Source organism: Vigna umbellata, chromosome 1 (assembly GCF_029865625.1).
Source record: "Vigna umbellata cultivar VRB3 chromosome 1, Vumbellata_1.0, whole genome shotgun sequence".
Taxonomy (NCBI): Eukaryota; Viridiplantae; Streptophyta; class Magnoliopsida; order Fabales; family Fabaceae; genus Vigna; species Vigna umbellata.
Window position 1 is genome coordinate 93399170 of NC_142165.1, and position 17597 is coordinate 93416766.

Sequence of the window (17597 nt, forward strand, 5' to 3'; positions counted from 1 at the left end):
ACCTAAAATTACAACTCTGAACAAGCAATCAAATCATAATCATAATTATTTGACACAAAATTGAAAGCATAAAATCTTATAATTTTATAATTTTGAACGAACAAACTTTTTTTATACAACCACTCATTCTCATTATGTAATAGTTTGATACTGAAAGATGTAGTATCATAAAATAGAAACTTTTCTTCTCTTTTGTCATTATCAAATGTAATACAAGAGAAGAATATATCAAAAAGACTTGTTCATTAATAGTTATAAGAAGGGGTTGGAAGGAAGTCAACATATAGATCAAATAAAGAAATAAAAAACTAGACAAAGGTAATAACACACCAACAATAAGAAACTACACCCCACCAAACAAGCAAATATATAACAAGGAAGTAAGGTAAAAAGACAGACAATATACACAAAAAAAAACCTATTTTCCCATGTGAAGTAGCCTCGTAGTGATTTGATTCTGAATAAATTCAATTTGTTCAACAATATTAGCAAACTCCCTCTCATTAAACTCATTATGTTGTCTCTAAGAATTAGTAAACCCGACCACTTTATCAATTGTTCAAAGGGAGAAAATAGGCTTCCTCTTATTAGCTTCACTGACATCTCATGTTCATCAACAACACCCTCTTCGTGTTCACTAGTGGGTTCACCATCCTTTATAAACCAAGTCCTTATAGCTTTCCCATAACCCATCTTGTGCAAAGCAGCATTACTTATGAGATTAGATTTCCCCATAATCTCAAAAGACTGCCAAGTTTGAATCTTATTGTGTTTAAGTACTTTGCACATGAATATGAAAAATCTACAAATCATTCACTCTTAATTTATGTGATCTTTGACAAGACAAAATCATATATATTATATCACATTTAATTAAATATAAATATAAAAGATTGACACTAATTTCAATCTAAAATTTGAAAAACTTACTATAAATAAATTTATTTGAATCGATCACCAAAATGAATCATACTCTAATACCACTTATGAATATTTTGAAAAAAAATCACTAGAAAGAAAATACAAATCAATGAAATATAAATAATATTTCCAATCTAAAACCTTAAAACAATAAATTTATAAGTCTTCTTGTCTAGTGCTTAACTTTCTGATTTTTACTTATTTAATTTGGAATATAAAGATTTCTCAACAATTTTTTATTGATTTTAAATTTGTTTTCTATGCCATACAGAAGGTTCAAATCCCCGTTATTAAGCAAAATATAGTTACTGCCTCTAGGATTCAGTTGTCTAACAATAATAAAAGCAAGAATCTTGTATCGGTCTTCATGTCTCCAACATGAAATTTCCGAAGGCTTTGATTTGAATCTCTTATAAACCCGAATTTCACTATAATCCCCAACAACACTAGCGTTTCTTTTGAAACTTCTATACCATCACAAAAAAAAAAATTATCAAGTTTTCTCCAAAGAGTGTCATTTATTAGTGTCAAAACCCTTAACTTAAAATCATAAGGTAGCCTCTTCAAATTTCAAACAGGTGTATATACTTCCACTAAATCATGATAAAATGGGGTTAAGAAGCTGCATAAGGAATTAGCAAGCTGATACAAGTCATCAGAATGCTGATAAATTATGTGAACTATCTACATGATACATGGCAATAGCAGCGTCTCGAAGTGTTAGACAATGGAATCAAAGAGAAGTTGGAGCTCAATTAGGATTACATAAAGTTGAAGTTATGTAGTATGGGAAGTCAAAGTTAAAATTGGAGTCTCAGTTTGAAAGACAATGTCCCAATTATATGTATTCTGTTATTTCTTATCTATTTTTAATTATCTTCTTTATTATCATTTTTTTTCTCTCATCCATACCAAGCAAATTATAAAAGTTAAATCATAAAACCTCACGATCAAACTTTGTATAATTAGCCTTTAACAAGATTCTCATACATTGTCATTAAAACAATTGATAAGATGTAAGTTTGTTTATATATTTTTTGAATAATTTAAATGTTTATATTGAAAAAAAAAACATTTAAATTAGTTTCTAACCACAATTTATTTAAAGGGTTTTTTTTAATGGAATGTCTTCAAAATTAGTTTAAAGTAACAAATTATTCTGTTTTAGAATCAAAATTAAGAAAATATTAATAGGTTTTTAGTTTCTATTTTTTCAAATTCTACTTTTTATTCTTTAAACAAAGAATTAATTAATTTGGTTGATACACTTTTCTTCGTTAACAACTTGTCCCAGTTTCAAATGTAACTATTAAGTGGTGATGGCACCATCAAATTAGCTGTCATGGCAATAATTTATCTGCATATGATTTTTGAATAAATTATATTTTAGTTTATCATCTTTTCAGAAAAATCAGTTTTACTGAAAAATCAGTTTTACTTATATAGTTATGATATCAGTAGGTTGATGTAGCTTTCACACAACATACATAAAATTAGTATCTGATTAGGGAGAATAAAACAACGAGAATAAAAAGTAAACAAATTAATCAAAATTTAATTGGGGAATAAAAAGTACAATCAATTGTATTAAAAGATGAAAAATAATTTATCCAAAAAACAAATTGATTATAAAAGACTTAAAAATGTCAATTTAAAAGCTTAAAAAGAAATCGACCAACTTTTCATTTACGGACTAAAACTAAAATTTAGAAAAACTTAGGACCTAGAAGTATAATTTAAAAGCGTTTAAGGACTAGAATCATATTAAATCTGAAATAAATATTATGCTTTCTTTTAAAAATTAGATTTTAATTCTTTCAATCAATATCCTTGCCACAACCGTATCGATGACCAATTTTTAAACTTAAGGACGTGCAAGTTTATGATGTTGCCTCGATTACTCCCACCCCTTTTTACTTATAAATTATCAGCATAATCTGTATAGATAAAATGGCACTGGATCAGTACTTTATTCAAAATATTATGAAATAAAATAACTTGTGGCATAACATCCAATTTCCACTCTCAAACTACAGTTGGTTTATGCCATTTCACCTCCTTTCACTCTTCATTAGATGCTCAAACAAAACCACATAAATATTATGTTTTACTCCATCAGAACGCTGATCAACCTCAATGTTTTTTTGTTTTGTCTACCTGACGATCAAATCTAGTCTGCGAGAGTAACAGTACATCCTTAATGCTTCAAAATATGACGATGATCTCATTCTCAAATCAATATGAGATAACACTTTCCCTCATGGTGTTAAACTAAACCGTAAAATCTAATTGACCTAAGGTTTTTCGAAACCCAGCATAGTGCTTATTGCTTAAACAAAAAGTGATATCATATTACACGATATATTATGCTTATTAGTGATACAAATTAAGATGTTTAAAAGTTATCCTGACATTTTATTTACCATTGAAGTAAACCCATGGCTAGCTAACTAACTACACATGGGTAACAACAAAAGCTATACAAACAACTATGTTTTCTTTGTTTCTCCATGATCTAAGACAGTGTAGAGTTGTCCAAGCCCAGTCAGTCAGTCACTTAATCTCTCCTTTTCTTCTTCCTCTCGTTTCTCTCGCCTGAATTCTTCAACTGTGAAAGGATAACGGAAACCTTGTTTCAACACCAATTCAAAGGTAGGGAACAGAAAAAGAAAACCAATAGAATATTAGAAAACCATTCACCAGTCCAACTCACCATTATAATAAGAATTCGCACAAAGATTGCAGCCAAATCAGTGAACAGTGTCAATGCATGCTTCACATAATCCAGGTCACCAAAGTGAGCCATCTCAATAATTTCTTGGGTATCTACTATGACGTAGCCTACAAATACCAAAAGCCCAAAGTACAACTGCAAAAAATGCAAATTAGTACACCGGATATAATACAGAACACGAGAAAATATAGAAGGATTTTTCTATGTATCTGTCATACTATTAAATTGATAGTTACCTCAAACTTAAAGAGCGCTATTGAGCTCCCGAAGATAGAGGAAGCAAAGTGCAACCACATAAGGATGGACAGCCCAGAAGAAAGCAAACCACCAAGGTAGATATACTCCCTACGCCTTGCAACTAAAGCTGCCGCAGAGAAAGAGCCAAATGCCAAGGAAGTCGCCACGAAAGCACTAAAGATAAGGCTGGAGAATGGAACAACAATGTCAAACCAGCATCCAAAACTATAAACTAGACACATAAGCAACTGCACATTTATCACATAACATTAACTTAAGAAAAAGGTTAAAGTGAGAGGGTAAGGTAGAGAATGGTATCACAAGACAAAACGCTTGCATGTTGCAACACACTCTTTCAAACCTATTTCTCCTCGTGTGTTTTCTTACACATAACCAACCAAGGTAAAGCCAGTAATTCACATCGATTGAGCAAAGAATAAAGAAGCAACTCTCAGTAGCTTCTTGTTTAACACAGATCCTGTGTGGTTGGGTGCAGAACTGAACAAGTATTACGTCTCATTCCTAAACCAGTGGTCCTCACATAAATTTTAACTAAGAACAGTATTATTATTATTATTATTATTGTATTGCTAACACTCCTCATACAAACTATTGGGCAAAAAGAACATTTTGGGGTTGTATGTATGACAGAACAGTATTTGCATACAGTAATGATATTCTATTAATCACATAATCAACCCTGGCAGACAATGATACTCATCAGAAGACTCCACCAATTACAGTAAACTTTAAAACATGCTATTAATTTATTACAGACAGATATGGATAACAACATTGTTGGAGAATATGATCTAAAGCACATTAACCAGAATAAGAAGAAAAAAAAAATGAGAGAGTACGCTTAGCATCTCTCTCTCTCTGAACAAGTAAGGGGAAAGGACTAAGGAGTTTGACAGGACCATCATGATAAAGAAAAAACGTGACTTATTAAACTATATACCACGAATTAAAATCATATGCAGTCACTATGGGTCCAAATAAGCTCCACTAATAAGCGAAGGGCACAGCCAAAACGTTCAAAAGAATCATTTTTAGCATCAATGACTCTAACAATAGTAATTAATTAAAAGTGTCCAAAAAAGTAACAACAGGTCATACCTAGGATCAATGGCTATCGCCAGATCAATCAGAGGTCCAATGGAAGCGCCCTGAAACAGGGCAGAAGCCATCAACAGAGACAACCTCTTTTGCTGAAAAAACACAGAACAATGAGTGAGAACAACGTCACATAAGATTTACGGAGCAGAAATCAGGTAGAATCGCATTCAAACCTCTTCAAAAGGGGGTGTCGATAGCAACCAAACCATGGTTCCAATAGACCCCAACGTAGTGAGAAAACCCCCAATGTTCCACAATACATGAAGAAAGGCTCCGACAGCAGCAGCCACAACAGCGCAACATAACGTAAAATAAACCTGAAATCAATCAAACAATCAAATTGATTCAGAATACACATACAATATGAGACTAACCGTTTCCACACCCAAAATCAATTTCCAATCCGAGGGGAGACTTAATTAGTAATTACTCGTTTGATGTGATTCTGAACGACCGGAGAGATCTCGCGGAAATTCTTGAGAGTATCGTAACTCCAGCGGCTTCTCGAAGACGATTGGGAATTGAAGAAAGCCTCCATTGAAAACAAGGAATCTTATCGTTCGCTCAATACAAACACAAAAACAAGCACAATTGATTCGGCACGAAATGGCTCACGGTTATATATAGGGCGCGTTTTTTTTTTTTTTAATTCTTTATTAGGGTTCGGCTTCTACCAAAATTCTAGTTCTATCCAGAAAGAACCACACCATCCATCAGGGCGCGTCGTTCCTTATCTAATCACACGCGTTATGTAATGACTTCTTTTAAAAGTAATATTTGTAATATTATTTTGTATTTTCATAATTACATATAGGTAAATATAATAATAACTTTATAGGTAAAAATCCATGCTTCGTACACCAGCATTCAAGAATAGAAAGGATATAGGTAAATAAATATATAAAAAAATCGAGCCTCTTTTTGTATTATATATGATTAATTTACTTTTTTGAATAGAATATTACTATTGATATAAATACATATTAATGTATGGAATAAGAGTAATCATAACTAGAACTTTCCCTTAGTAGAAGAACATCTATATTAAATGTACATATAATAAAATTAATAACTGCTTTAAATATAAGTCACTTCAATTTAATAAAATAAAGTTTCGATAAAATGAAATTTATACAAACGAATAACCCAGGAGGTAATTATTTATAATACTATAAAATAATTTAATTCTATAAACATTTATAGTAGATAGAAAGTCAGTTGTCGAAAAGTAATTTAATATTTTTTTTGGTAGATAAAGTAATTTAATTGATTAAATATGTTATGCCATCGTTCTATAGAATATTAAACGGGTAAGGTAATGTTAATAAAAGAAGAAAGGCTCTTCGGTTCATCTTTTGATCAGATTTGCATATTATTTAGTTCTTAAGTGTGCAGATTATAGCTCTTGAACTTTGATAAAACTATACAAGGAGTAAACAAAAAAATTTATAAAGGTGTAAGAAAATAGATCAATTGATTTTTTTTATTATTTTATTCTATACCAAAACCTGATTGAATTTGATAAATTCTTTTTATAATAGTAAGTGCAGATAATAATATCCGTACAAAAGTAATCTCCGCTTATTTTATTAAAATACTTACATTTTAAATTATCAATAAAATACACATATTATTCTTAACCTTATGTGTGAGCACTTTTTACTTTCTTATAATATACTTATAATTTATTCTGATCGTTACTTTATATTTACATGAAAATTAAATAAAAATGTTATTTTGATATAACTCACACATAAAGTTTTAAAATTTAAGATAACATATATGACGTATATATTAAAATAATGTTTTTCCTAAATTCTTACAAGCAGCTTTTACTATAAATCTTATTTATATTTATTAAAAAATGCATTAGTTGACTTAATAGCAAGGTGTTAGCATTTATCTTTATAGTGTAAAGTTAAGTCTGCAATTTTTAATAAAAAAAATCGAAAACGGTTTGTATTGACTCCATAACTTCTTCATTAAGTCATTCTTTATTTTCTTTTTGCTTTAAATATTTTTGTACAAAAGTTGGGAAATAAATTGCTCTAATTCTTAATTTGACCAAATAATGTTAAATTAGCATATATCAAAGTTGTGTTTTTCATTGAAATTATTTTTCATATTATTTATCAAAAGTTTCATCGCTCTAATTTAATCCTGTCTGTTAAAATAAAACCATAGTTATTTAAAAATATTGCATGATTTCTCTAGTATTCAAAACAATATTTTTATTATTTATATTTTATTTAAATATATAAATATAAATACAAATATCTGCATAGAATGATAAATTTTCTAATGCAAAATAATATGTAGGGGGGATATTTTAGTAATTTTTGGGTAAAGGATGAAAGTAAAGAAAGTTACTAGGGTATTCCATTTCAAAAAGATTCATATGAAGATACTTATGCAACTCATTTTTAACCATCAATTTGCTTTATTAGTCTTCTTGTTATTACCGTTCTCTACGGTTATAACTATGAGATTGACTTATATAATCTATAAAAAGAATAATACGAAACAACATATTTAGTATAAATTACTTTTTTAAAAACTTTTATAGATTTCACAATAATTTTTTATAAAAATAGTTTAAAATACAATTTTTATACTTGGAATCTTGCTCACTAAGATAAATATCTTATTTCTCCTCTAATATAAGATTTTGTAAATAATAAATTTTATATTTAAGATTTTCTGTAGCGATTCACAATTAAAGATGTTATTTAGTATATTTAAAAATGATGAGTACTATAGTAATTAAAATATGTTTAATTCAGCAAAAATATTTTTATAAATATTTAAATTGATTTTATGAAAATTAAAAAGAAACTTGATATTTTGACCATAAATTTTGATTAATTGTCATATCAAATGATGTAATGAAAAAGTATCATATTTTGATAGCTGTACAATATATTTCTATTGATAACCCACATCAATGTAAGAAATAGTAATATTTTCATTTTTAATAAAAACTATTAATTTTTAATTAGAAAAATAGTTAAACTCGAGTTTACTTTTTATAAATTTCTAAAATTACTTTTATATATAAATAAAAGAAAAATGTATCTTCACATTGCTCCCATATGAAAAACCAAACATTGAAAGCAGTCTGCTGATAAGGAAAATCGGTAGTGTGTGTTGGAATTCATGGTTGAGCCAGCACTCTTCCACGCGTCTTAGCCAATAACAAGTTGACAAGTCAGCTTTTACACACGCATACAAAATATTTAATTAAGGTTGTTTTTGTAGAATAGTACTAACTACTTCTGGTGACGTGTTTGTTCGTTGTTATAGCTAAGAAAATATGCAAAAGAAGAAAGATGTCATTAAATAGAAAATAACTTTTTACAATTAAATGCATAAAAGGGGTCTGAACAGAAAACAAAATCATTGTTGTAAAGGAAGTTTCCAAAGCAAACCAAACAATAATCAGATGTGACCCACAAACATTATATAAGTGGGTAAGGAAGATAGACCTAAGAAAAACCATAAATTTATTATTAAGTGATATTAAATTTTTTTAGCTTGATTTGATTTAAGTTTTGTTATTATTAAATTTTATTTTTATTTTTACTTTAAAGATTGATAAGGAATATTGTATAGATTCATTTAATATAGTGAATCTTACTTATTTTAATAAATAATGTTTAAAAATTTATTATTTCAACTAATTTAATTAAATAAAAGTAAGCTTTTTACAATTTTTGAAAAAAATTGTTAAACTCACAAATAAAGGTGAACAAAATGAATTATATTGAATTTCACGGTTAAAAGTTGTATTGAACTAAAAACTAGTTTACTTGAACTTAATTGAAAATTAGTTCAAATAAGTTTAGTTATTTTTTTGTTTTACAAACTGCAATGTACTAAACTAAGTTAAAATTTGTTTTCTACTTTGACACACAACACAACTTTGAGATAAGCCGAAATAGGCTAAAGATTGAGACATATTGGGTTGAATCAAGGATCGAGAAAAATCAACCTTACCCAAATTTGATATGGGTCATGCCAAAGGTTAAGATAGGTTAGGTGAGATCAACTGTCAAGATGGGTCATACTCGACCTAAGGTTGAGATAAATTAAACATGACTGAAGGTTGAGATAGGCTAACATGGGTCAAAGTTCGAGACAAGTCAGGTCAAGTCAAAGATTGAGATAAGCTATGTTGGGCCATTGGTTGGGACAATCTAAGTCGGGCCAAAGGTTGAGACGGGCCCAATCTGCAAAAATGTTGGGACGACCTTAGGTTGAACTTCTGTCGAATTATGTTGGAATGTCTATGGTCAAAACTTAGTTGAGTCAGTCATCACTAAAATTTGGTCATAATAACCTAAGTAGAAAGTCGGCAGGGACCACCACGTCCAAAACTTGTTTAAGTCAGTTCTAACCAAAATTTGACTAAGTCGTCCTCAACCGAAAATTAGACGAATTCGACTATAAGAAGATCACAACCAAAACTTGGTAGAGTCGGTCTCGACTAAAATTTGGCTTAATACGACCGAGTTGGTCACAGTCTAAACTCAGTTGAGTCGATCTTGATGAAAGTCGTCTAACTCAACCACGACTAAAAATTGATCGAATTTCGTCCAAATAGCCACAACCGAAACTCAGTCGAGTCAGTCCCAACAAAAATTTGGTTGAGTCAACCCCGATAAAAAAAATTGGCTGAATTCAATTGGGATAACCATCGTCAAAACTCGATAGAGTCATTCTTGATCAAAATTTGATTGAATTCAACCAAGTAAGCTTTGATTGAAATTTTTTTGAATTCGATAAAGTCAACCAAGACCAAAACTTAATCAAATTTTTTTAACCGAAATTAAGTTGAGTTGGCTACGACAAAAATCAATCAAATTCAATCAAATCAACACGGATTGAAAATAAATTAAATTCAGTCGAGTCAACTCAAACTAAAATTTCATCAAATAAACTTTAATGAAACTAAACAACATTATATTATGAAACAAAATAATTTTAAGTTAACGAGTAGGTAACTGAGTATATTTAATTTTTCTAAAACTAAACTGTAAAAAGATACTATTCAGTTTTTAATCTAAATAATTCAATATTTTTAGTATAATATAGTGTAATTAATTATAGGAGGTCGATAAAATAAATTAGTCGGCATTTCTTTTGTAAACTGCCAGTCTAGTCTGCTTTTGTGAATTAGACCATCTTTAAGGGAAGAAAAATCCCTATATTTTCTTCATTTTTTTTCTTCTAATAATGAATAAAACGTATTCACAATTTCTGATGTTTGAATGTTAACTTTCACTATTCAAATTTAGGATAATTTAGGAGTTATTCTCTTATATTAGTTTTCAGGTGGTATATAGGAACAAGTGTTTTTAATTCAGAGTCAGAGAAGTAACTCCTTCCATAGAATAGGTTTTACATTAATGAAAATAATGTTTCTCACAAAAAAAAATATAAAACAGAAAATAAAATCGGTATAATTAAGTTAAAATTAATTATTAACAAGTTAAAAAATAATAAATAATAAATTATAAATAATAAGACGAGAGATCAGTTTTTATTTATTGGTATTTTAATTTTTCTCTTAAAATAACCAATCGATCATCTTAATCTTATGGAAATTTAAGAGTTGTTTAGTATTTTTTAAACTTTTTCTTATTTAAAATAAAATAATAAATTTTATATTAATAAATTTTATTTTTATGTCATTAAAATTTAAAATTTTGATATTTTTTTCAACGTTGTTCTATTAATTTTTAACGTATCGTTTTAAATTGATGAAGTTAGTAAAATAAATATATAAAAATTAAAACTACATTTGATTTGTCGTGAAATTGGAAAAAAAATTAAAAAAATTAAGTTCTATAACATTATGAACACTTCAAATATGTATAATGTGAAATGTGGTGAAACCTGCAAAAGCGTCTAAACAGTGATGAAAAATAATCTTCAAAAACACAAGGCAATGCACATGTGAAACCAATAATACAAAATTAATTTCCCAACCACTCATTGCATCTACTGTATATAACTTCTCCATCAATTTTCAGCTGTTGCATGTGAGTTAAAAGACAAGGAGAGCATGCTTTTGTGAAGTACATTATATATACCCTAAACCTAAATCAGGAGAATATTATCAATCTCTAAGGGCATGTTCTTTTGAGTGGATTTGAGGGAGTGAATTTGAGAGGATTTGAAGACAATTTTTTTTGTCGTTTATTTGAGTGAATTTGGAGATAAATGAGAGTGAATTTAGAAATAAAATTTGTGAGAATTAGCATAGAATTGTATTGACATGACAAATTAAAAAAAATTATTTCCAAATTCACTCTCATTTACCTCCAAATTCACTCAAATAAACGATAAAAAAATTTATCTTCAAATCTCCTCAAATCCAGTCCCTCAAATCAACTCAAAAGAACAAGACCTATAGTTAGCTAATTGTGTCGTAAACCTCTTCCTCTACAAATATTTATGAACACCATATTTATTAATGATTTATATTCAATTATAACTTTGGTTGCAACATTAAAGTGATCACATTCAAGAACACAAAAGCCACGTTTATCACCGACACCAAAGATAAAGAAATGAACATAATGTTTAGTGATAGTTTATTGTGTATTGTTTAATGTTTATTTATAATGAATGAAATAATAATATTTATATAAATTAAAGTACGATGGTTAATATTCAATCTAAGGTTTATTAAGTTTTTCTAATATATATAAAAGTTGAGTATAATATTTGGTGAAAAGTATTCATGATGAGTTTGGTGAAAAGTATTCATTCTAGTTTGTTTATAAGACAACTTTTTTAGTGTTTGTTAAGAGCTTTTAGGCTTCTTTATAAACTTGAACTAAAAAAAATTCAAAATGTGAAGTTGATCTACGAACATTTAAGAATTCAAAATATGAAGCTGAGTAGAAACATTTAAGATGTGAAATCAAGCTAGAAACATTTAATTTGTGAAGCCGACAGAAAAATGTTCATGATAGAAAGTCAGGGTAAAAATGTTTTAAGTGTCAAATCAAGTTAAAAGGTGTTTAAAACACATTGTCTTACTAAAAGTGTTCAAGGCACAAAGCTAGGCCAACAATTCTCGAGATACAATAGAAAATCTTCAAGAAAAAAAAAATAGAAATGCTCACTGCTAAAAAAAACAAAAATAATAGACAATTATATATGTTGTTAGACACACCTTTTCTTTCAAATATAAGAAAATATAATCATAAGAAAAAATATATGTTGTAATATACTAAGGTGAATTAATATAGTTTTTCTTTTAAATTAACTTGTCAATATGAAATTACTTAATTGTATTTTATCTTATGTATCAGTATAATTTTATTTATTTATTTATAGATATTTTATATGAATAAAGTTAAACACCAACATATTAAAAAATATAAACATTGCATACGTAAAGTTTAATAATAAAGAAAATCACGACTTGTGTAGTCAAATTTTTACCAACTTTTTTCTAACTCATCTTACTTATAAAAAATGACTTGTGGTTACACCCATATGGATATAGGAGGTGCACTTGAAAAGAAAATACATTATAATTTCAGTCATAGAGGCATGATTGTGCCCTCAGATATCAAACAAGTGTTGGAGTCAATATGAGTGTTGGAGACTCACTATTTATTATATAGAAAATTTTATTGAAGGTTTGATTAGGGTTGTTGTTGCATTTCAAATTAGTGTCAGAAATATAGTCGGATAAAAGCTTTATACTAGTGGATTGAAAGCTATTTGATTTGTGTGGCAAGTAAATGGATTACCAAAAGGTTTAATAGGTTCGGAGGTCCCTATATTTGCGGGTTCGTTTCAGTTGGGTCCTCCAATTTTTAAAGTGATCAATTGGGTCCCTAATTTGGTAAATGTGATTCAATAATAGGATCTCCGTTAAATGCAGTTAACGTACGTTAACTTTGTTATGAAGTGGAAGCTGAGGCATTCAGGTGGCAATCTTTTGAGCTGTATAGGTTGATTTATAACATTTTTATATTATTCAGAACATATATAATTGAACATACCCAGTCGTCATTGAAGAAATCAGCAACTTGGAGAGGGGTTCCCACAAAGCCTCAATGACAACGTGAAATTGATCAGATGGAAGCAGGCCCAGCATTCCAGATATAATCCTTTTCATGGCAGCCGCTGTTGCTGGTGGAACATCTTTCTGGATGTGGCTAACATCCAGCGGTTCTATCTCTTGTATCGCCTCAGTGAGCACTGATTTCTATAAGTACAACACTCGATAGTCAAATTCGTTATTTTACTTGCCAAACATCCCAAAGCAATTTAGAGCGTGTACGTCAAAAGCTTAGCAATACATATAGATATCTCGGATGAAATGACACGAGGTAAAAAGGTTACACTCGATTATCGAAAAGAAAGGATCTTTTTCCACTATAATTATTTTTCACAGCACCTAAAGGGCTTGTGTGAAAGAGTTCACGCCAGGAAGTTAAAAAGAAATTATTTAAAAATTGAACTCTGTAATCAAATACACACTCCAATAGAGGGGAGGAAAATTAATAGCCACATCAAGAGAAGCTATGCGAAGAATAGCAAGAAGAGAAATATTTATAGGGAATAAAGGAATGGAAAAAGGGTACCTTGGATTTGGAGGTGAAATCATCGGAAGAATGGGCAGAAGAAGCAATAAGCAGAAAGGGAGAACGAGGTTTTGTGCGAGAGAATGATAGAGAAAGAGAGTGAGGAAAGGGTGAAAGAGAAGGGTGGCGACGGAGAGGAGGAAGATAAGAAAGGGAGATGATGGAGGAAAGGGTTGCCATGAGGAAGACAACCACCAACACCCACTCTTCCTTCCCTTCTCTCTCTGTGACGTTGTCTTGCAGCCACAATATACAGCTATACAGCTCAAAAGATTGCCACCTGGATGCCTCAGCTTCCACTTCATAACAAAGTTAACGTACGTTAACTGCATTTAACGGAGATCCTATTATTGAATCACATTTACCAAATTAGGGACCCAATTGATCACTTTAAAAATTGGAGGACCCAACTGAAACGAACCCGCAAATATAGGGACCTCCGAACCTATTAAACCTTACCAAAATTTTCCAATGGGTGCCAAATATTTGTCAGAGAAAAAACATAAACAAGATATAAATTCTAATTAGATACACTATGATAGATGATATTTAAACTTTAAATTGTATAGTTAAACAAGAAAAAAAAACATTTAAAAAGTATTCATATGCCCAAATAAAAATAATAACATGAGAAATAATATGAATTAAAACTTATTATAATCTTGTTAATTAAATTTTACATAATCCAAGTATACGTAGTAATAATTACAACATAATATCCAGTTTATAGATAGATAATGAGAATAATTTGTTTTTTAGTGGTTATATTAATCATGATAGAAAATAAATAAATTAATAGTAATCCTCCAAATATATGGATAGCTAGTCACCTAAATTAAATGAAATTATATTTAAGTTTATACAAAACTGCATACTCCTGAAAGTCTATGTAATTAATTAGATGCTAATATACTTAATCTTATAAACAAACAGTGATTGAAGATTGGGGTCCTATAAATCATTAATTATGGTGAGGTCCTAAAAAAATTATATGTTGATGTTACTACTACAAAAGAGTAACACAAGCCAGGTGTAGCAGCCAAAGTGAACGGTGGTGACCGCCGAGTCGTTCTACACCACCGGTCTCTCTAACTCCACGTGGCAGTCTCTGAATGCATCAATCATTGCCACGGTTTTCTCTCTCTCTCTCTCTCTCTCTCTCTCTCTCTCTCCCTTCCGCCATTCTCGCTCCCCCTCTTATCCCTCCCCAAAAAGCTCTTCTCTTTCACCACTCCGACACCAACCAACCGTTCCATCCCAACAGCAACATCAACCATGTCTCGCCATTGCGACCTTTGTGCCACCCCACCTGGGATTCTGCTATTACGAGCCAAAGAATGGAACTATCACACGCACCGCTACATGGTGCTGTTCATCACCTTCCTTGCCTACGCCTGCTATCACGCCTCCAGAAAACCCACCGGGATAGTGAAGAGCGTGTTGTGCCCGGAACACGAGGATCCAAAGGACGGTTGGATACCCTTCAACGGCTACGATGGACCATCAAAGTTGGGAGAGATCGACGTGGCATTTCTCGCGTGTTACTCCATTGGGATGTACGTGGCGGGCCACTTGGGAGATACCCTGGACCTTCGATTGTTCCTAGCTTCTGGAATGATCGGTAGCGGCATATTCGTCGGGCTTTTCGGAATGGGGTACTTCTGGAACGTCCATTGTTTTTGGTTCTATCTCTCCATGCAAATGATCGCGGGCATGTTTCAAGCCACGGGTTGGCCTTCGGTTGTAGCCGTTATCGGTAACTGGTTCGGAAAGAGGAAGAGAGGGCTTATCATGGGAGTTTGGAACGCGCATACTTCGGTTGGTAACATTTGTGGCTCTCTTATTGCTGCCAGTGTTTTGGATTATGGATGGGGTTGGTCTTTTGTTGCGCCTGGTGCTTTGATCGTGTTTGGTGGGGTCATTGTTTTTCTGTTCTTGGCTCCTTACCCAGAGGATGTGGGCTTCTCTTCTTCTTCTTCTTCTTCTTCTTCTTCTTCTTCTGTTCATGTTGCTGATGATAAAGAAGCTCTGGTGCATATAACTGGTGATGGCGCTCTCAGACACGCGTCTGTGAATAGAAAGGGCATTGGGCTTGTTGAGGCGTGCATGATTCCAGGAGTAATACCTTTTGCGTTGTGTCTCTTCTTCGCCAAGCTTGTTGCCTACACGTTCTTGTATTGGTTGCCGTTTTACTTAACTCATACTGGTAACGATTGATAGTCAGATTTTATGGTGTAGCTCCCCAACTAAGTTACAAACTATTTTCTGTGAATTGATGAAAGTTGAAAATAATAGTTTATGGAACCAAAATTGCATGGATATTAAATGTTTATATCTTCATTTTGCAGAAATTGGAGGAAAGTATATGTCTGTTAAGTCTGCTGGAAACCTTTCAGCCTTGTTCGATGTAGGGGGCATTGTTGGGGGTATCCTTGCTGGCTATATATCTGATAAACTCAATGCCCGTGCTATAACTGCGGCTAGCTTCATGTATGCAGCTATTCCTTCTATGCTTTTATACCAGCATTATGGAAGTGTTTCTATAAATGCCAACATTGGTCTTATGATGGTGACTGGATTATTAGTAAATGGACCTTATGCTCTTATCACCACTGCTGTCTCTGCTGACTTGGGCACACACAGTTCTCTCAGAGGTGATTCTCGTGCTCTAGCAACAGTGACTGCCATTATAGATGGTACTGGTTCTGTTGGTGCAGCTGTTGGTCCTCTTCTCACTGGGTTCCTGTCAACAAGGGGATGGACTGAAGTTTTCATGATGCTAGTTGTTGGTGCTTTTATTGCGGGGCTTCTTTTGTCACGATTGATCATAGCAGAAATTGGAGAGAGAAGTAGTGGAACTCAAAATCCTGAAGGTAATGAATGCTTCCAAGTCATGTCATCAGTTTCAGTCCATGCCTTTCTTTTATCAATCTTGTTCCTTTTGCATGGAAAAATCTATTTGATAAAAGGATTGTCCAACATACCCCAAGCAAAAATGGGGTTAAACAACCCAATCATGACTGAGTTTTGCAATTCTCTTTCGTACTTTGAGATAGTTGATTATAGGTGATGATTGCACAAATAAACTATCATAAGCTCTTTAACCTCGTTTTATCTGGGTTAAGTTTGACAATCTCTGTCAAGTAGGTTGTCTAACTTGTCCGAAGTAAAACTGAGGTTAAAACACCCCATCATGACTTATTGGTGGAATTCTTTTATGTTCTTCATGATTATAGGCTGTAGGTATTAATTGCACCAATCTTCTATGCATATACTCACTCACATTCATGTTGCATGGAACATGTTGTGTCCTAAGGCGTTTGTTCGTGTTCTTTGACTAGAGTATGAACAAATAGCATTCTCATGTTTGAATTACATCAAACTCATAATATTGAATGTGTGGATGTGTTATCATCCCTTGTGATGTTTTTGACATGCTGTTTGATCTTTGGCAGCCACTGCATCTCAACCGCTTCTGGAGTAGGAAAGATGACACTGATCAGGTCCTCATGAATCATTAAATCTAATGCTCAATACATGTGTTGTAATGTGAGAAAATTGTACAGTTTTGTTAATGACATCGTCTCTAGCCTGCAGCACCCACTTCACTGTTCATTTTACAGACGATTAAATCATCTAATAGACTTAAAGTCCATTCATTCAGCCTTCCGATCAATTTTTTGTCTATACTGTGGAAGGTTTCAGAGGATCTTGATTCCTTTGCATCGTGAATTGGATGTATGAAGGGATAATTGCGGAGACTGACTGCTTGTACTGAGTCATCTTGACACTAGACATTCCAAAGTGTCATTTATTACCTTAATCCTTGTGTGACACTGATTCAAGGAGCCACCACTTTCAATTTTGTCAGCAGTAGATTAGGATATAGAGCCAAGTTTCTTCTATCTTGTTCACAACCCAAATCCCCCTCCAGCATCTCAAATTTTGTTATCACAAGATGTTAGTCATTTCGG

The 17597-nt window shown here is 31.6% G+C and overlaps 2 protein-coding genes across 2 annotated transcripts; one reads left to right on the top strand and one right to left on the bottom strand.

Moving 5' to 3' along the window:
* Positions 1–3244: 3244 nt before the first annotated feature.
* On the bottom strand, positions 3245–5681 carry LOC124834313 (bax inhibitor 1-like). Its single transcript, XM_047308978.2, has 6 exons — positions 5442–5681; positions 5185–5328; positions 5012–5103; positions 3892–4078; positions 3635–3790; positions 3245–3529 (listed from the first exon to the last, which is right to left on the bottom strand). The coding sequence occupies exons 1-6, from the start codon at positions 5547–5549 to the stop codon at positions 3479–3481; spliced, it is 738 nt and encodes a 245-aa protein (XP_047164934.1). The 5' UTR covers positions 5550–5681; the 3' UTR covers positions 3245–3478.
* A 9101-nt stretch (positions 5682–14782) lies between these two features.
* On the top strand, positions 14783–17116 carry G3PP4 (Major facilitator superfamily protein). The gene is given in 3 exon segments (XM_047308985.2): positions 14783–15829; positions 15972–16496; positions 17079–17116. Coding segments are annotated over 3 exon segments (1494 nt in total). The 5' UTR covers positions 14783–14898.
* Positions 17117–17597: the final 481 nt, after the last annotated feature.

What these genes read in the sequence shown, in the direction of transcription:
- LOC124834313 (XM_047308978.2), bottom strand. Translation starts at nt 5,549, where the DNA reads ATGGAGGCTTTCTTCAATTCCCAATCGTCTTCGAGAAGCCGCTGGAGT. An exon ending in TTCAGAATCACATCAAACGA is followed by an intron (nt 5,329 to 5,441) that starts GTAATTACTAAT and finishes GATTGATTTCAG; the next exon opens with GTTTATTTTACGTTATGTTG. An exon ending in GCGATAGCCATTGATCCTAG is followed by an intron (nt 4,079 to 5,011) that starts GTATGACCTGTT and finishes TCCATTCTCCAG; the next exon opens with CCTTATCTTTAGTGCTTTCG.